This window comes from Fringilla coelebs (assembly GCF_963513975.1).
Source record: "Fringilla coelebs genome assembly, contig: SCAFFOLD_343, whole genome shotgun sequence".
NCBI lineage: Eukaryota > Metazoa > Chordata > Aves > Passeriformes > Fringillidae > Fringilla > Fringilla coelebs.
The window spans coordinates 41,612-60,551 of NW_028167473.1; the positions used below are offsets into that span (position 1 = coordinate 41,612).

An 18,940-nucleotide genomic window follows, 5' to 3' on the forward strand; every position below is an offset into this window, starting at 1 on the left:
TGGATAGCGGAGATGCCAATCTCCGCGATTCGCGCGGTGATTGGTCAACAGCAACAGATCGTTAGAGACCCGCCCCCTCAGCAGCAACTTCCGCGTTAGGTCCCGCCCCTCCCTCTATAAACCCCGCCCCAAAACCGTTCCCCACCTTAGGCCACGCCTCTTACCCATATTTGGCTCTCCATTCTCCTCCCTCTTGCCCATATATGGCTCGCCCCACCCACCCGCCCGTGTCCCCGCCCCTCAAGGGCGTGGTCTGTCGCCGCGGCGACGCGGGCGTGGGAGGACCCGGATGTACCTGGATCCCAACATGGCGGCGGCGGCGGCCGAGTGAGGCCTGAGGGGGCCCGGGGGCGGCCGGGGGCGCTCGGGGCGGGTTTGGGGATCTCGGGGGGATTGGGAGACCCCCCCAAAGCCAAGGGGTTACTCGGTGATGGAGGAGGGTGGGCTTGGGGGTAGTTTGAGCCTCCCCAAACTGCCTGAGGGGCGGCAGCAGCAGCAACCTGGGGCGGCTCTGGGATTGGGGATATGGATCCAAGCGCCCCCCGCCCTAAAAAAAAACCCAAAAAACTCCCCAAAAGGGCAGCTCGGGGCTCCTCCTGAGGGAATTCACTTCTTCCCCTGCAGCACTTTGAGCGGAGGACCCGGAACGCGGAGCTGAGGCAGGAAAGTTTTCCCTTGGTGGAAGGTAGGAAACGAAGCCAGAGTTAATTCCCGGAATTTCCGATCCCTCGGGGATTTGGGGGTCTCCTCTCCACGGCCCTGTCCAGCCCCAGAGCCCTGGGATGGGTTTTCCCTGTGGATTTGGGGGCGGAGGGGCGCTGGAATTGCTCAGGAATGTCCAAACTCCTCAAAAACAGCGTTTTCCCCCCAATTTTGGCACAGCAGGAAGGGAAATTGCCGTCCCCACTGTTTTTTTTTTTTTTTTTGTGATGCTCCTGTCGCCGTTCCTCAATGGCAAAGTAGGGGGAAAAAATTTTAAAAAGAACCTCAGGATTTGGGCTTTAGTTGCGTTTTGCCTGAAATTTAGTGAATTTTGAAATAAGTGATGGTGGGATAGAGTGGTTGGCCCACGGTCGGCTTGGAAATAAGTGGGAATTGGGTTTGTGGGGAATACCCAGACGGGGAAAAGAGGCAACAATCCTCTGGAAATGGCCAAAAAGTTCCCCCTGCCGCCATTCCCTGTTGGGTTTTGGGTGAAAAAGTTGGGAATTTGGCCACCAGCATCTCCTTAGCAGCCACGGGACGAGCAGGGATTTCTGCAGAGTTTCCAGGAAGAAATTCCAAGGATGTTCCTGGCCCTGGCCTTGACTGATCGTTTAATTTGTTCGTTTCCCGTGGGATGAGAGCCCCGGCAGGAATATCTGGGTTTCCTGGAGGTGCTCCCGACCCAGCCTCGCGAGGGATTTGCCATTTTCCTGGAATTTTTGGGCGCCAGGGTGGTTATGGATGGACGGGATCGTTACTGATTAATTGGATCCTCGTTAATTGGCCTTTCCCTCGCCCCGAGCCAGAGATTCCCGACCTCCCTCCCTCCCTCTCCCTGCACTTCCAGCTCGGGGGAAGCTTCCTGCTGCAGGAAAAGGGCGGAATTCCGCCAGAATCCCTCTTTTTCCTCTTCCTTTTGCACGTTTCCCCTTCCTCTCCCCCCTTCCCTCCCGTCCCGGTTTTCCCGGGAGCTCGGAGCGTTTGTTTCCCTCGGATCTCCTGCTTCCCTTCCCGGGTTTTTGTGAGCTTTGGAGGCCCCAGATTCCTGGAATTCCGGGATTCCTCCGGGGCAAAGGCCGACGCTTCTCCTCCTCTTCCTCCTCCTCCTCCTCCTCCTCCGGCAGATCCAGCTGGGCCAGTCCAACCCGCCTGTCTCGGCCGGACCGCTCCGGCCCCGGCCTGGCTTTCCCGGGAATTCTGACCTTTTGTGGGAATCCTGGGATTCCAGCCCTTTCCCAGCCTCATTTTCCCGGGAATTCTGACCCCTCTGTGGGAATCCCAGGATTCCAGCCCCTTCCTGGGATTCCAGCCCTCTCCCAGCCTGGCTTTCCTGGGAATTCAGACCCCTCTGTGGGGATCCCGGGATTCCAGCCCTTTCCCAGCCTCATTTTCCCGGGAATTCTGACCTTTTGTGGGAATCCTGGGATTCCAGCCCCTTCCTGGGATTCCAGCTCTTTCCCAGCCTAGTTTTCCTGGGAATTCTGACCCCTTTGTGGGGAGCACAATTCCCACCAGGACCCAACCTGAATGCCGCCGATTTTGGGGGCAGTTTGTGGGATTTTGTTGGGAATTTTGGGGAAAACTGGAGATTATCTTCTGCCTGTTGCGGGTTGGGTTCCTTGTTAATTGGTAACTAATTAAACCCCGCTGGGATCCCAGGAATGCAGCCTGGGAAGGGCTGGGGAATCATTTCACCCCCTCCTGGCCCCCATCCCGCCCTCTGGAATTCCTCAGGACCTCTCTGCCCCCGCCAAGTGCCGCCAGTTTTTCCACAACCATCTGAAAAAAAAGGAAGGGTTTTGGGGTGAAATCCCGTGGATTCGGTCTCCAGAAGCTCCAGACACTGCAGCTCCCCGACATCCTGGCTGGCCTGGAGCATCCTCGGATATTTCCCATGGAGCTCCAGCAGGAAGAGCCCAAATGCAGCGGATTTTAACCCTCCCACTCCCAACTCAGCTGCGAATTTCCCCAAACCAGGGGAATTTCCCGTCCAAAAATGGGATTTTGGCAATCCGGGGAGGATCCCAGTGGTGTCCGAGGAAGGTGGAAGGAGGGATCAGCTTGGGATGAGCAGGGAAAACGGAGAAAACACGGAATTGTGACAGCTTTTGGCTGGCCTCAAAGTGGAGGAGGAGAAAAACTTCATGATTGGATCATTGATTTAAGAAGAAACTCTCCAAGATTGGGAAAAGCAGTGAGAAAACCTTGGAAGCAGTGGGATTCTGGAGCCTGGAAAATGGGACAGAGCCGAGGAGCTGGGAAAAAATGGGAGGAAATGGGAAAATTGCCACCAGGAAAAGCAGTGAAAGTGGGAAAAATGGACCCACCGAGGATCCCTGGGATTTTGGGGGCATTCCCATGGGATTTGTGCCCCCACTGGGATCACAGTCCCAAAACCCTCCCAGCTCAGGTCATTCTCGGCCTGGAAACTGCAGGAAAAACGTGGAAAAACAGGGAATGAAACCAGCCAAACCCTGGGATGGTGCCCCAGAGCTGGGATCCCAGGAAAAGCAGATTTTTTTGTGGCTTTTTGGGCGTTTCAGATCCGTTTGTTGGCTCAGGTCTGGTTAAAGGGTTAATCCCATTTCCAAGTGGGAATTTCTGGTGTCTCCAAGCTTGGACTCGGGGGAAAAATGGGAAGTAATTGGATAAAAGAGGGGGATGTCGGACAGAAGCGGTCAGTGGATGGACAAAACCCATTCCAGCAGCGGAATTTTGGGGCTGGCCCCGTCCATCCCAACGTGTTTCATCCCAACAGCTTTTGGGATCGGAATAAATCCCAATTTATTCCATTCTAACTGTGGGGTTTGGGCACTGATCCCACTCCTGGGACCAGATTTCAGGAGCTGTTCCCGTTCCCAGGGCTGGATTTCGGGGCCTGACACCATTCCTGCTGCCAGCCCCCGTTCCCCACCCCATGACTCGGGGGTCCTGTGCCCCGTTCCCGTTGCCAGGAGCGCGTCCCGGGCCATGTTCTCCAAGAAGAAGAAGCGCGTGGAGATCTCGGCGCCGTCCAACTTCGAGCACCGGGTGCACACGGGCTACGACCCCTCGGAGCAGCGCTTCACGGGGCTGCCCCGCCAGTGGCAGGGGCTGCTGGAGGAGTCGGCCCGGCGCCCCAAGCCCCTCGTGGACCCCGCCTGCATCACCGCCATCCGCGGCGCCCACAAGGTGCGGAGGGCGTCGGGGGTCGGGGGGTGCCCAAACGGGGTCTTGGGGGGCTGGGTGCTCTTTGGGGTTGAAATGGGGGCGGTTTGGGGGGTTTGGGATACGGGCGTTTTGGGGTTGTTCAATATTTGGGGGGTGTGGAGCGGGTAACGGGTTGGCAGACGTTCAAAAAGGCAAATTGGGAGGGATTTGTGGGTCAGGGCGGTGGGAGCTGGGTCCCTGTGTCTTTCCTACCTCCCAAAAAGGCAAACTGGGGGGGATTTGTGGGTCAGGGAGGTGGGAGCTAGGTCCCCCTGTCTTTCCTGCCTCCCAAAAAGGCAAACTGGGGGGGGATTTGTGGGTCAGGGAGGTGGGAGCTGGGTCCCCTTGTCTTTCCTGCCTCCCAAAAAGCCAAATTGGGAGGGATTTGTGGGTCAGGGCGGTGGGAGCTGGGTCCCCATGTCTTTCCTACATCCCAAAAAGCCAAATTAGGAGGGATTTGTGGGTCAGGGAGGTGGGAGCTAGGTCCCCCTGTCTTTCCTACATCCCAAAAAGGCAAACTGGGGGGGGATTTGTGGGTCAGGGAGGTGGAGCTGGGTCCCCTTGTCTTTCCTACATCCCAAAAAGGCAAACTGGGAGGGATTTGTGGGTCAGGGAGGTGGAGCTGGGTCCCCTTGTCTTTCCTGCCTCCCAAAAAGGCAAATTGGGGGAGTTATGGACCAGGGGATTTGGGGATCTTGGTGCAGGGAGGGAGGAGGGGGGGGCTCATTCAGTCCCTGGGGTGGGTTTGGGGGAATTTGGGGTCTTGGAGTATGTAAGGGTGTCCTGGATGCTCTTTGGGGTCAAACTGGGAGGAATTTGGGGGTCTGGGGGCAGGGAGGGGAGGTGATGACTGAGTCCCCCAGGACAGGGATCCCCCGGTGGGACCCTTCCCCACACCTGGAACCAGCCCATCTGATCTCTTCCCCATTGTGTGTGTTCTCAGTGGTTTAGTTCCCCCATTCTCACATCCCCCATATTCCCACATCCCCCCATACTCCCACATCCCCACCCGTTCCCACATCCCCCCATATTCCCACATCCCCCCATACTCCCACATCCCCCCCCCATTCCCACATCCCCCCATATTCCCACATCCCCCCATATTCCCACATCTCCCCCCATATTCCCACATCCCCCCATACTCCCACATCCCCCCATATCGCCACATCCCCCCATATCCCCACATCCCCCCATATTCCCACATCCCCCCATATCCCCACATCCCCCCCCATTCCCACATCCCCCCATATTCCCACATCCCTCCGTATTCCCACATCCCCCCCCATTCCCACATCCCCCCGTATTCCCACATCCCCCCATTCCCACATCCCCCCATATCCCCACATCTCCCCCCATTCCCACATCCCCCCCCATTCCCACATCCCCCCATATTCCCACATCCCCCCAATTCCCACCCCATCAAGTCCCCCAATATTTTAGGACCCTCCCAACGAGGCTACACCCCAATCCCTGGGGAGCACCCAGGCTCGTGTGGGGCTCTGGGACTCTCCCCAGCCAAACCTCCTCCCCTCTGCCCATCCCACCACCCTCCTGCAGCCGTTCCATGTCACCTTTCTGTTGTTTTTTTCCCTTTTCCCCCCGTTTCCCTCCGTGTGTTTCCCCCCCTTCCCGCAGCCCATCGTGCGCGGCTCCAAAGGCACCCGGGATGGGACCCCCGGGGGCCGGGACCGGACCCTGGCGTGGCTCCTGGACGAGCTGGCGGCCGTGTCCGTGTCCCGCTCCAACTCCCTGCGCCGGGACAGCCCCCCCTGCCCCTCCCGGCCCCCCCCGGAGAACGGCCTGGCCCCGGGAGCCCCCCGCTCCCGCCCGGAGCCCACCAAGAGCCGCCGCGGGGAGCCGGAGCCCAGCCCCCAGCCCCAGCCCCGGGAGGACCCCCACGCTCACCCCCACCCCCCCGGGGGCCGCCCCAAATCCAGCTCGGCCGGAGAGGGGCCCCCGCGGCCCCCGGCCCGCGAGCAGCGCCCGCTCTCGGGGCCCGACCTGCGGCCCCCCGAGATCCCCGGCGCGCCCGGAGCGGGGCTGAAGACGGCGCCCGGACGCCCCTTCCACACCTACCCCCGTGCTGACACCGACCCCGGGCCGGGGGGCAGTGCCCAGGTAAAGGGGTGTGCCCAGGCCTGTCCTCGTCCTGCTCTTCCTCTTCTTGTTGCTGCTCTCCTTCCTCTTCCAGAGCGGCTCCTCTGCTCCTCTTCCTCGCGGCTTCCGCTGGGATTGGCAGCAGCTTCCTTCCCCAGCCTCGTCCTTGGCTCTGGAGCAGTTTCCTCTTCTTGTTCTTCTTCTTCTTCTCCTTCTCCTCTTCCTCCTTCTTTTTTTTCTTCTCCTCCTTCTTCTGCTTCTTCTTCCTCTGCTTCTTCTTCTTCATTTTCTGCTTTTTCTTCTTGTGCTTTCTCATCCTCACTGTGCTTGTCCTGTTCTTTCTCAGAAGCGGCTCCTCTGCTCCTCTTCCTCCCCAGAATGGGGACGTGCCACCGCCTCCCCTGCCACTGCTGCGTCCTTGGCACCCAAACAGTTTCCTCTTCCTCGTTCTGCCTCTTCTCTTCTTCCTCAGAAGCAGCTCCTCTTCCTCACAGCTTCCCTTGTCCCCGTTGGAATTGGGGCATCCTCGAGGCCCCCAGCTCCATGCTTCCCTCCCGGTGCTGCCTCTGTGCCTCCTGAGTCTCTTCCTCCTCCTCCTCCTCCTCCTCCTCCTCCTCCTCCTCCTCCTCCTCCTCCTCCTCCTCCTCACTCCCTCCAGCCCCTGACATTCCCATGGGAATTCGGGGGCTGACACCCCCTTTCCCCCGTCCCCACAGGCCGAGCCCCACACGGGACGCCCTCAGGAGGTGACCCCCAACGGGCCGGTCCCCACGGGCGCCCCCCAGGCCCCCGGCCCGCCGCGCCCCAAAGCCCCGGAGCCGCCTCCCCCGGCCCCGGAGCCGCCGCCGCGCGCCCCCGGCCCCGCGCCCGCCCCGGCGGGGGGGCCGCAGCGCGTGTCCCACGAGCAGTTCCGGGCGGCGCTGCAGATGGTGGTGGACCCCGGGGACCCCCGCACCTACCTGGACAACTTCATCAAGATCGGCGAGGGCTCCACGGGCGTGGTGTGCATCGCCACCGTGCGCGGCTCCGGCAAGCTCGTGGCCGTCAAGAAGATGGACCTGCGCAAGCAGCAGCGGCGGGAGCTGCTCTTCAACGAGGTGAGGGCAGCCCTGGGGACCCCCGGGAGCCTGGGGGACCCCCTGGGAGCCTTGGGGAACCCCTGGGAGCCTTGGGGACCCTTTGAGAGCCTTAGGGAACCCCTGGGAGCCTTGGGGAACCCCTGAGAGCCTTGGGGACCCCCTGAGAGCCTTGGGAACCCCCTGAGAACCCTGGAGACCCCCTGAGAGATGTGGGGACCCTTTGAGAGATCTAGGGACCCTTTGAGAGCCCTGGGGACCCTTTGAGAGCCTTGGGGACCCCCTGAGAGCCTTGGGGACCCTCGGGGAGGGAACTTCAGAGACTCTCCGGAGCTCCTTGGATCCCTCAGGAGACCCTCATGACCCTCTCCAAGCCCCTCAAAGCCCTCTTGGTGGCCCAGCAGGGACCTCCTGATGCCCTGGGGACCCCCAGGGACAGTGCCAGGCCCCCATGCCCGTGTCCCCCTCCCGGGCAGGTGGTGATCATGCGGGACCACCAGCACGAGAACGTGGTGGAGATGTACAACAGTTACCTGGTGGGCGACGAGCTCTGGGTGGTGATGGAGTTCCTGGAGGGCGGCGCCCTGACGGACATCGTCACCCACACCAGGTGGGTGTGGCAGGGGGGCAGGGGGCGGTGTGGCAGGGGGTGGTGGCAGGGTGGTGACAGCTGCCCTCCCCAGGATGTCGGAGGAGCAGATCGCGGCCGTGTGCCGCTCGGTGCTGCGGGCGCTCGCCGTGCTGCACGCCCAGGGCGTCATCCACCGCGACATCAAGAGCGACTCCATCCTCCTGACGCACGACGGGCGGGTAGGGACCCCCAAAAATCCCCCCAAAAATCCCCCCAACCCTTTGGGATCCCGGCCTGACCCGCCCCGTCCCCGCTGGCAGGTGAAGCTCTCGGATTTTGGGTTCTGTGCCCAAGTGAACAAGGACGTGCCACGGCGCAAGTCCCTGGTGGGGACCCCGTACTGGATGGCCCCTGAGCTCATCTCCCGCCTGCCCTACGGCCCAGAGGTGGGTCGGGGGTCTGGGGGAGCTTAGGGGGTGTTTAGGGTGGGTTTCGGGGGGTTTGGGGTGTGTGGGTCCCCAGGTTCATCTCCTGCTTTCTCTGCCACCTTGAGGCGGCTTGTGGGGAGGTTGGGATGGGTTTGAGGGTGCCCAGGGTGGGCTTAGGGAGAACAGGGGGGGTTTGGAACAGGTTTGAGGGTGCTCAGGGTGGGTTTGAGGGTACCCAGGGTGGGTTTGAGGGCGCCCAGGGTGGGTTTAGGGAGAACAGGGTGGGTTTGGAACGGGTTCAGGGGTGCTCAGGGTGGGTTTGGAATCAGTTTAGCTTTTCCCAGGGTGGGTTTGAGGGTGCCCAGGGTGGGTTTAGGGAGAACAGGGTGGGTTTAGGGTTGCTCAGGGTGGGTTTGAGGGTGCCCAGGGTGGGTTTAGGGAGAACAGGGTGGGTTTAAGGGTACCCAGCATATATTTGAGGGGCTACAACTGGGCTCCCCAGCAGACCCCCCCCCAATCTGGATGCTGTATATTTGGGAGTGGGGACATGGAGTGGGTTTGAGGGGCTCCCCCATAACCCCCTCCTCATATTTGGGGTGACTGTGCCCCCCTCAGGTGGACATCTGGTCTCTGGGGGTGATGGTCATCGAGATGGTGGATGGGGAACCCCCTTACTTCAACGAGCCCCCCCTCAAAGCCATGAAGCTGATCCGGGACAACCTTCCCCCCCGGCTCAAGAACGGCCACAAGGTAACTCGGGGGGGGTCCTCCCCATTTCTGGGGAGCCCCGGGGGTGGTCTCACACCCCCCCTTTTGTCCCCCCAGGTGTCCCCATCCCTGAAGGGGTTCCTGGAGCGGATGCTGGTGCGGGACCCGGCGCAGCGGGCGAGCGCCCCGGAGCTGCTGCGCCACCCCTTCCTGGGCGTGGCGGGGCCCCCCGCCTGCATCGTTCCCCTCATGCGGCAGCACCGGCTGCGGTGAGACCCCCCCGCCCCGGGGGAGACCCCTCCCTGCACCGGGGGAGACCCCCCTGCCCCGGGGGAGACCCCCCTGCCCCGGGGGAGACACCCCTGCCTTGGAGGAGAACCACCCTGCCCCGGGGGAGAACCCCCCTGCCCCGGGGGAGAACCCCCCTGCCCCGGGGGAGAACCTCCCTGCACCAGGGGAGACCCCCCTCTGCCCCGGGGGAGACCCTCCCATCCAGGGGGAGACCCCCCCTGCCTTGGAGGAGAACCACCCTGCGCCGGGGGAGACCCCCCCAACCCCAGGGGAGAGCCACCCTGCGCCAGGGGAGACCCTCCCCTGGCCCGGGGGAGACCCCTGGCCCCCTCCTGCTCCTCCTCCTCAGCAGCACCCCCAAACTGGAGCAGGACTGGGATGTTCTGGGGGACACCGCCCCCCCCCAACCTGTACTACTGAGCTGGGGACCCCCAAAGCAGAGATTTTGGGGGGGCAGGGGAGGAGCTGTCCCCCCAGAGATTCGGGCTCCTTCTGGTCCCTCCTGCCTTTGGGACCCATTTTGGGGCATTCCCCCCTTTTTTTTGTGTTTTTTTAACCCTCTCTTTTCTACCCAATTCGGGCACTGGGGTGTGGCCCCCCAACATCTCTGTGAGGGAGGGGGTCCCTGAAACTACAGCCCCTCCCCTCCCCCCACCACACCACACTACTGATTCGGGGCGTGTCCCTCCCCCGCGCCTTCCTCGCCCGTTTTTGTTGATTTTGGGGTGTTTGTGGTCAGTTCCTTCCCCCCGGAACTCCCCCCGTGCCCCCTCGGGTTTGTTTTTTAACAAAGTGATATTTATATGGTCGGGTTTTGTACCGCGCGGGACGGGGGGGCCCCGGGGGGACACGGGGCCCCCCCAAATTACACGTGTCCTTTTGGACCCGCCGTGTGCTGTGTGCTTCTTTGGGGGGTGGGGGGCACCTCTGGCGTGGGGACACCCCCTCCCCAGTAAAGGACCCCCCTGACATGCCCATGGAGCGTGGAGACACCCCCTCCCCAATAAAGGACCCCCAGGCAGGAGCTGCTGCTCCCTCAGGGCTTTATTGGCTGCAGGAGGGGCAGGGGGGGCTCGGCTCGGCTCAGCTTGGCTTGGCTTGGCTCGGCCCAGGTTGGTTCATGTTGGCCTGGCTTGGCTTGGCTTGGTCCTTAATGGAGAATCTTGGCCAGTGCTGGCTCATGTTGGCCCAGCTTGGCTCGGCTCGGCTCGGCTTGGCTTGGCTTGGGTCGGCCCAGGTTGGCTTGGCTTGGTCCTTAATGGTGAATCTTCGCCAGTGCTGGCTCACCTTGGCTCGGCTTGGCTCGGCTTGGCTTGGCTCGGCCCCTGACGGTGAATCGTGGCCCGTGCCAGCGTTGGTTTGTGTTGGCTCATCTTGGCCCGCGTGAGGACAGTTCGGCCCACGCTGACTCAGGCTGACCCGCGCTGACTCGTGTTGGCTCGCGGTGACATCCTGACCCACACCAGGTCACGGTGACCCACGCTGGCACGTCCTGACCCACACTGGCACATCCTGACCCACGCCAGGTCACGGTGACCCACGCTGGCACGTCCTGACCCACACTGGCACGTCCTGACCCACGCCAGGTCACAGTGACCCGTGTTGGCACGTCCTGACCCACGCTGGCATGTCCTGACCCATGCCAGGTCACAGTGACCCGTGTTGGCACATCCTGACCCGTGTTGGGTCACGGTGACCCACACTGGCCCGTGCTGACCCACACTGGCCCGTGCTGACCCGTGCTGACCCGTGTCCCCGCCGCCGCCCTGCCCTCACTTGCAGGTGCAGTACAGGGCTCGGATGGCGTCGCTCTAACACCTGAAGAGCCCCCGCCGCACCTCCTGCAGCCTGCTGTCCCCCGCCGCCACCACCCCATGTCCCCCCGCCGCCCTGCCCTCACTTGCAGGTGCAGTACAGGGCTCGGATGGCGTCGTTCCAGTCGTGGAAGAGCCCCCGCCGCACCTCCTGCAGCCGCGGCACCGCTCCGGCGCCGAAGCGCCGCGTGTTGCCCTCCTTGGCCCGGCGCGACCACACGGTGAGCTCGCAGCGAGCGCCCACCACGAGCGAGGAGGCGCGGCCGGCCCAGCCGTGGGGCAGGTAGGGCAGGTCGGTGTCCGGCGGCACCTCCAGCGCGGCCCCGGCGCAGCACCGGTCGTAGTAGGGGCTGTCGTCGGCGAAGAGCAGCGCGCAGAGCCGGGTGCCGTTGGCGGGGCGCAGCTGGGCGGGCGAGGGGCACTGCGCGCCCACCCCCCGGCCCCCCAGCACGGCCAGCAGCGTCACCAGCAGCGCCAGCATCGCTGTCACCTCCTGTCCCCTGCTGTCACCTCCCTGCCCCTTGCTGCGGCGGTTATAGCCCGGCCCAAGGCCGGCGGGCGGGGCGCACCTGGGAGGGGACGCAGGTGTGTGTGGCGGCTCCCCGGGAAGGGACGCGGGTATGGGGGGCGCAGCCCAGGTGTGCAGCCCCCCGGCCCTGCTCGGCGTGGGAAGGGACACAGGTGGGGGGCCCCAAGGTCTGCAGCCCCCCTCCCCTGCCATGGGAAGGACACAGGTGTGGGGAGAAGGGACACGAAAGGAGGAGGGGGGGTTCCAAGGTCTGCAGCCCCCTCCCCACCATGGGAAGTGACACAGGTGAGGGGGGGTACAAGGTGTGCAGCCCCTCCCCCTGCCCCCCCCCCCGGCCCCCCAAGGCCAGGCCGGGACCCAAGTGTTCTGTATGCAAATGAGTGCATAATTTTTGCTGTTATGCTCCGCCCCTTATTTGCATATTTATGGTGTCGTCCTGGGGCCGCTGAGATCCACGAGACGGTCACCATGGCAACCGCAGGGGGCGGGGACTGTTGCCTCATTAGCATAGTTCTGGCCCGCCCACATTGCGGGGCTTTTGGCGGGGGGGGACCGACGGGGTGGGAGAGCCTTGGGGGGGGCTCGCACTGGGCTGGGACGCCCCCCAGGAAATGAAACCCCCTGCCCCGAGCAGAGACACCCCCCCAGCCCCAAAATACAGAGCCCACCCCCCGAATTCACACTCGTGTTTCTGCCCCGGGGGGGCCACAGGTTTTTAATGTAAAAACTCGTGTTAAACACTGCGGGGGCCCGAGGGGGGCGGCTGGTGGGGGGGCGGCGTTTTGGGGAGGGGGGAGACATGGGGAGGAGCTGAGGCATTTTGGGGTGAGGGGGGGGAAAAATGGGGCTGGGAGGGAAATGGGTGGGGGGGCTGGGGGCGCCCCCCCAGGGTTATCCAGACCAGCCAGATAGGAACCCCCGGGTCGAGTTTTGGGGGGCGGGGGGGGGGCAGAGGCCACGGGAGGGACACACGGGGGGGGGTCCCCAGGCATCCGGGGAGGCCCCCCCCTTTTTTGCCCCCCCCCATCCCCACGGGGGGGGGTTTTTGGGGGGAGGGGGCTGCGGGTCTCGTGTCATCTGTGCAGAGATGTCGGGGGCGTGCGCGGGGCCCCCCCGGCCCGGCCGAAGGCACCGCGGGGGGGGCGGGCCGGGCACGCGCGTGGGGCGGGGGCGGGGGGGGCACACGAATTTTGGGGCGCACACACACAAGTCCCAAGTGCGCATCTCGGGGGGACTGAGGGGGGACACACGCGTGGGGAGAGCCGCAGGATTTTCCGGACACGCCACGCGCGATTCGGGGGGCGGTTGGGGGCGGGGGGGGGGTCCCCGTCGCGGCCCCCACGCGTGTCGCGCCGCCCGCAAGTGCCGGGGGTCCCCACGCGGGCGGGATTTTCGGGGGGGAGGTTTGCATACAGGTACCCCCAGGGCGGCGGGGGGAACACCTGGCGGCACCCACGGGGGACCCCAGACGGGTCCGGGGGGGCTCCCGGGACGCCCCCAACCCCCCCCCGCCAAGAGCCGCCGGGGCTGCGTTTGGTCACTCGGGACCACCCGGGAGGGGAGGGGGGGTCCCAATGCCGCCCCCCCCCCAAGAGGATTTGGGGGGGTCCCAGTGGGTGCTGCCGAGAGGGGGTCGGGGGGGTTCCCACCGCCCCCCCCCCCTCAGACGGTGCTCTCCAGCATCCAGTGGGTGCTGCCGAAGGAGGGGCGCAGGGGGGGTCCCAGGGGGCTCCCCTCGGGCGCGTCCAGCCGCGGCAGGGACCCGTGGCGCCGCGGCCGCGCCCGCCGGGGGTAGCTGTGGCTGGGGAACAACCCCCGCGCCCCCCCCCGCCGCCGCGGGACCCCCGCCCGCCGCCGCCGGGGGCAGCGGGGGCAGCGGGGGCAGCTCGGGGGTCTCGGCGGGCCGCGGGCCGCCGTTGGTCTGCGAGCAGACGCTGGTGAGCGCGGGCGGGGGGCGCCGCGCCCCCGCCGCCGCCTTCCAGCGCGCCGTGAGGATGAGGATGAAGACGAGCACGGAGGCGGCGATGGCGGCGCCGATGACGATGATGACGGTGCCCCCCAGGAAGTGGGGCCGGGGCGGCGCCGAGCAGCCCGGAGGGGCGGCGGCCGTGGCGAAGGAGACGCAGCCGAGCGGGCGGGGGGCGGCGGGGGGGTCCCCGGCCACGCGCAGCGCGGACACGCAGAGCTCGTACTGGCGCCCCGGGGCCAAGTCCCGCAGCACGAAGGTGCGGCTGGAGGGGGGCAACAACCTGGGGAGGGGGTGAGGGGGAGTCGGGGGAGGGGCGAGGCCCCGGCACCCCCCTTTCGCCCCCCCCCCCCACCGCAGGGAGCAGAAAACCCACCCAGGACCCCTCAGAGAGTCCCAGGATCTCCCAAACGCCTCCTCAATCCCCCCCCAGACACCTCGAAGACTCCCCAGGACCCTCCTGAGCGCCCCTAGGACCGTGCCAGGGACCCCCCTGAAGCCCCCCAGACATGCAGAATTTCCTTGATACCCCCCAGATTCCCTCAGAGGCCCCCCCCAGGACCCCCCAATACCCCCCTGAACCCTCCAGGACACACACATCATTCCTAAATCCCCCCTGGAGCCCCACAGGGACTCTCAAAACCCAGCTGAGCCTGCCCCGGGAGCCCCCCAGACCACCCTGGAGCTCCCAAGACGCCTCCAAAATCCACTTGAAGGCCCCCCGACCTCCCCAGCACTGCCCCAAGCCCCCTTGAGCTTCCCCCAGACCACCCTGGAGCCCCCAAAATCCACTTGAAGCCCCCCCCCACCTCCCCAGCACTGCCCCAAACCCACTTGAGCTCTCCCCAGACTCCCCTGGTGCACCCCAGGTCTTCCCCAGACCCCTCCCAGCCCCTTTCCAGCCCCTCAGGACCCCTGCCCGGGGGCTCCCAGGTGCCCACCTGTAGACCAGGGCGTCGTCGGCCGAGCTGTTGTACTGGATCTGCACCATGCGCACGCCGGGCACGTGGCGCTGCGGCAGCCACCGGATCCGCGCCGAGGACGCCGTCACCTCGGCCGCCACCACCCGCCGCTCCCCGGGCCCTCCCCAGGTGTCATTGCCGCCCGCCTGGGCCATATCCGAGGGGCCGGGCCCCGCCTCGGCGCCGTCCCCGTCCCCGTCCCGCGCCCCCCGCGGCACCGGCAGCGGCACCACCACCACGTCCACGCGCGCCGCCGCCTCGCCCGCGGCGTTGGCGGCCACGCAGGTGAAGCCCCCGTGGTCCCGCAGCGTGGCCACGCGGAGCTCCAGGGAGCCGTCGGCGCCCACCGAGCGCCGGGAGCCGTTCTGCACCACGCGCCCGTCGGGGCCCAGCCAGTGCAGCGCGGGCGGCGGGTCCCCGACGGCGGCGCAGCCCAGCCGCAGCGGCTGCCCCTCGGTGACGGCGGGCGGGTGCGCGGCCGCGGCGGTGACGGCGGGCGCCCGGCAGGTCAGCTCCTCCTCGGGCACGGCGCCCAGCAGCCGCCCGGCCAGCGGCGCCGGCGTGGCGCAGGTCTCCAGGCGGCCCGGCTGGGCCACGCGGCGCAGCCACAGCAGTTCGCAGTTGCAGTGCAGCGGGTTCCCCCCGGCCGCCAGCGCCGGCCCCGGCGGCCCCGGCACCGGCGGCAGCGCCCGCAGCCGGTTGGCCGTCAGGTCCAGCCGGGCCAGGCGCGGCAGCCGCGCCACGGCGCCCGCCGGCACCCGCTCCAGCAGGTTGTGGTCCAGAGTCAGCGTGGCCAGGCTGCCCATGGCGGCCACGGCGTCCCAGGGCAGCGCCGGCAGGTTGTTGTGCGACAGGTCCAGGTCCTCCACGGTGGCGGCGAAGGCGGCGAAGGCGGCGGCGTCGATGGCGGCCAGCTGGTTGTTGGCCAGGATGAGGTGGCGCAGGCTGGCCAGCCCGCGCAGCTGCGGCCCGCTCAGCGCCGGCAGCCGGTTCCCGTCCAGGTGCAGCGCCCGCAGCGCCCGCAGGTCGGCGAAGGCGCCGGGGGCGAGGCGGCGGAGCCCGTTCCGCGACAGCGTCAGGTGCACCAGGCTGCTCATGTTGGCGAAGTCGGCGCGGCCCACGGCGCCGATGAAGTTGTCGGCCAGGCGCAGCTCCACGGCGCCGCGGTCCAGGCTGGGCGGCACGGCCAGCAGCCCGGTGCGGGCGCACAGCAGCGTGGGGCTGGGCGCGGCCGCGGGGCACAGGCAGCGCGGGGGGCAGCGCGGCGACGACGGCGGCGACACCGGGACCCCCGCCCCGGACACGGCGCCCAGCATCACCAGCGGCACCAGCAGCTTCGCCATCCCCGCGGCCACGCCTGCGCGCCGGGAAACAACGGCGGGTCACGGGCGGCGCGGCGGAGCCCCGGGGAGTCCAGGGGATCCCAGGGGATCCCAGCCAAGCCCAGGGGAGTCCAGGGGAGCCCCGGGGAGTCCAGGGGAGCCCAGGGGATCCCAGCCAAGCCCAGGGGAGCCCAGCGGAGCCCAGGGGAGCCCAGGGGATCCCAGCAGAGCCCAGGGGATCCCAGCGGAGCCCAGGGGAGCCCCAGGATCCCAGCAGATCCCAACAGAGCCCAGGGGAGTCCAGCAGAGCCCAGGAGATCCCCAGGATCCCAGCAGATCCCAGGGGAGTCCAGGGGGTCCCCAGGATCCCAGCAGATCCCAACAGAGCTCAGGGGAGCCCAGTGGATCCCAGCAGAGCCCAGTGGATCCCAGCAGAGCCCAGGGGATCCCCAGGATCCCAACAGATCCCAGTAGATCCCAGCGGAGCCCCCTGAGATCCCACAGACCCCCAGAGGATGCCAGGAGATCCCCAGGATCCCAGCAGAGCCCAGTGGATCCCAGTAGATCCCAGTAGATCCTGCCTGTCCCGCAAGATCCCACAGCACACCATGAAACCCCAGTGAGATCCCAGTAGATCCCAGTGAGACCCCAGTGAGATCCCAGCTGTCCCAGTAAGATCCCAGTTGTCCCAGTAAGATCCCAGTGATCCCAGTAAGATCCCAGTTGTCCCAGTACCTCCTCTCAGGGCTCCATGTTGGTCCTGTCCAGGCGTCGCCGTGGGGCCTGTGGGGACAGGGGACAGACCAGTACGGACCAGTACGGACCAGTATGGACCAGTACAGACCAGTACGGACCAGTACGGACCAGTACGGACCAGTACAGACCAGTACGGACCAGTACAGACCAGTACAGACCAGTATGGACCAGTATGGACCCAGTACGTACCAGTACAGACCAGTACAGACCAGTATGGACCAGTACAGACCAGTACGGACCAGTATGGACCAGTACAGACCAGTATGGACCAGTAGAGACCAATACAGACCAGCTGAGCAGCTGGTTCAGCCCAGCATGGCCCAGTTCATCCCAGTTCAGCCCAGTCCAGCCCAGTCCGGCCCAGTCCAGCCCAGCATCCCCCACAGGGTCCATTCCAGGGTAACATGGCCCAGTACAGCCCAGTACGGACCAGTACAACCCAGTACGGACCAGCACATCCCAGCACGGCCCAGCATGGCCCCGTACGGCCCAGTATATCCCAGCATGGACCAGTATGGGCCAGTACAGCCCAGCATGGCCCAGCATGGCCCCGTATGGCCCAGTACATCCCAGCATGGACCACTATGGACCAGTATGGCCCAGCATGGCCCAGCACAGCCCAGTATGGACCACTATGGCCCAATAAATCCCAGTACACACCAGCATGGCCCAGCACAGCCCAGTATAACCCAGCACATCCCAGTACAGCCCAGCATGGCCCAGTACGGCCCAGTACATCCCAGCACATCCCAGTACAGCCCAGCACATCCCAGTACAGCCCAGCACATCCCAGCACATCCCAGCACAGCCCAGTACATCCCAGTCCAGCCCAGTACAGCCCAGTATAACCCAGTATATCTCAGTACATCCTAGCACGGCCCAGCATGGCCCAGCACAGCCCAGTATAACCCAGTACAACCCAGCATGGCCCAGCATGGCCCAGTACATCCCAGTACATCCCAGCACAGCCCAGTATAACCCAGTACAGCCCAGCATGGCACAGCATGGCCCAGTACATCCCAGTACAGCCCAGTACAGCCCAGTACAGCCCAGCACATCCCAGTACATCCCAGTACATCCCAGTACATTCAGGAATGGCCCAGTACAGCCCAGTACATCCCAGTACAGCCCAGTGCAGGCCAGTGCACGCCCAGTACATCCCAGTACAGCCTGGAATGGCCCAGTACAGCCCAGTACATCCCAGCATGGCCCAGTACAGCCCAGTACAGCCCAGTACAGCCCAGTACATCTCAGTACAGCCCAGTGCATCCCAGTACAGCCCAGTGCAGGCCAGTGCACACCCAGTACATCCCAATACATCCCAGTACATCCCAGTACATCCCAGCACATCCTGGAATGGCCCAGTACAGCCCAGTACATCCCAGTACAGCCCAGTGCAGCCCAGTACAGCCCAGTAGAGGCCAGTGCATCCCAGTACATCCCAGTACAGCCCAGTGGAGGCCAGTGCACACCCAGTACATCCCAGTACAGCCCAGTACATCCTGGAATGGCCTAGTACAGCCCAGTACATCCCAGTACAGCCCAGTACATCCCAGTACAGCCCAGTGCAGGCCAGTGCACACCCAGTACATCCCAATACAGCCCAGTACATCCCAGTACATCCTAGAATGGCCCAGTACAGTCCAGTACATCCCAGTTCAGCCCAGTACAGACCAGTACAGCCCAGTACATCCCAGTACAGCCCAGTACAGCCCAGTGCATCCCAGTACAGCCCAGCACAGCCCATTACAGCCCAGTACAGCCCAGTACAGCCCAGTACACCCCAGCACAGCCCGGCATATCCTGGAATGGCCCAGTACAGCCCAGTACATCCCAGTACAGCCCAGTACATCCCAGTACAGCCCAGCACATCCTGGAATGGCCCAGTACAGCCCAGTACATCCCAGTACAGCCCAGTGCAGCCCAGCACAGCCCAGTACAGCCCAGTGCAGCCCAGCACAGCCCAGTACATCCCAGTACATCCCAGTACATCCCAGCACAGCCCAGTACATCCCAGTACAGCCCAGTACATCCCAGTACAGCCCAGTACATCCCAGTACAGCCCAGCACATCCTGGAATGGCCCAGTACAGCCCAGTACATCCCAGTACAGCCCAGTGCAGCCCAGCACAGCCCAGTACAGCCCAGTGCAGCCCAGCACAGCCCAGTACATCCCAGTACATCCCAGTACATCCCAATACAGCCCAGTACAGCCCAGTACATCCCAGTACATCCTGGAATGGCCCAGTACAGCCCAGTACATCCCATTTCAGCCCAGTACAGCCCAGTACAGCCCAGTACAGCCCAGCACATCCTGGAATGGCCCAGTACAGCCCAGTACATCCCAGTACAGCCCAGTACATCCCAGTACAGCCCAGTTCAGCCCAGTGCAGGCCAATGAACGCCCAGCACATCCCAGTGCCTCTCAGTACGGCCCAGTATGGCCCAGCGCAGACCCAGTTCCCCCCCAGTCCCTCCCAGTGCCCCCCAGTCCCTCCCAGTGCCCCCCAGTCCCCCCCAGTTCCCC

General features: G+C 64.9%; 3 protein-coding genes across 4 annotated transcripts; 1 reads left to right on the forward strand and 2 right to left on the reverse strand.

Moving 5' to 3' along the window:
- The first annotated feature begins 265 nt into the window (after positions 1-265).
- On the forward strand, positions 266-9,949 carry PAK4 (p21 (RAC1) activated kinase 4). Of its 2 annotated transcripts, XM_084227313.1 has the most exons (10): positions 266-327; positions 625-685; positions 3,660-3,876; positions 5,530-6,012; positions 6,708-7,088; positions 7,544-7,677; positions 7,751-7,877; positions 7,959-8,084; positions 8,682-8,816; positions 8,892-9,949. In XM_084227313.1, exons 3-10 carry the CDS (start codon positions 3,676-3,678, stop codon positions 9,045-9,047), a joined length of 1,743 nt encoding a protein of 580 aa, XP_084083439.1. In that variant the 5' UTR covers positions 266-327; positions 625-685; positions 3,660-3,675; the 3' UTR covers positions 9,048-9,949. The 2 variants fall into 2 exon arrangements, with proteins under 2 accessions (XP_084083439.1, XP_084083438.1); XM_084227312.1 differs by having other exon boundaries at positions 7,751-8,084.
- Positions 9,950-10,961: 1,012 nt separating this feature from the next.
- Positions 10,962-11,409, reverse strand: SYCN (syncollin; the record flags this gene model as incomplete). The annotated part of the gene is made up of 1 exon (XM_084227316.1): positions 10,962-11,409. The coding sequence occupies exon 1, from the start codon at positions 11,358-11,360 to the stop codon at positions 10,962-10,964; it is 399 nt and encodes a 132-aa protein (XP_084083442.1). The 5' UTR covers positions 11,361-11,409.
- A 1,661-nt stretch (positions 11,410-13,070) lies between these two features.
- LRFN1 (leucine rich repeat and fibronectin type III domain containing 1) lies at positions 13,071-15,679 on the reverse strand (the record flags this gene model as incomplete). Its single annotated transcript, XM_084227315.1, is given in 3 exon segments — positions 13,071-13,235; positions 13,237-13,657; positions 14,316-15,679. Coding segments are annotated over 3 exon segments (1,950 nt in total).
- Between the last annotated feature and the right edge of the window lie 3,261 nt (positions 15,680-18,940).

Excerpts from the sequence above, each read along its gene's own strand:
- PAK4 (XM_084227312.1), top strand. The coding sequence starts at position 3,676 with ATGTTCTCCAAGAAGAAGAAGCGCGTGGAGATCTCGGCGCCGTCCAAC. Across the intron at positions 7,089-7,543 it reads GGGAGCTGCTCTTCAACGAG|GTGGTGATCATGCGGGACCA; the intron begins GTGAGGGCAGCC and ends CCTCCCGGGCAG. Across the intron at positions 8,085-8,681 it reads GCCTGCCCTACGGCCCAGAG|GTGGACATCTGGTCTCTGGG; the intron begins GTGGGTCGGGGG and ends TGCCCCCCTCAG.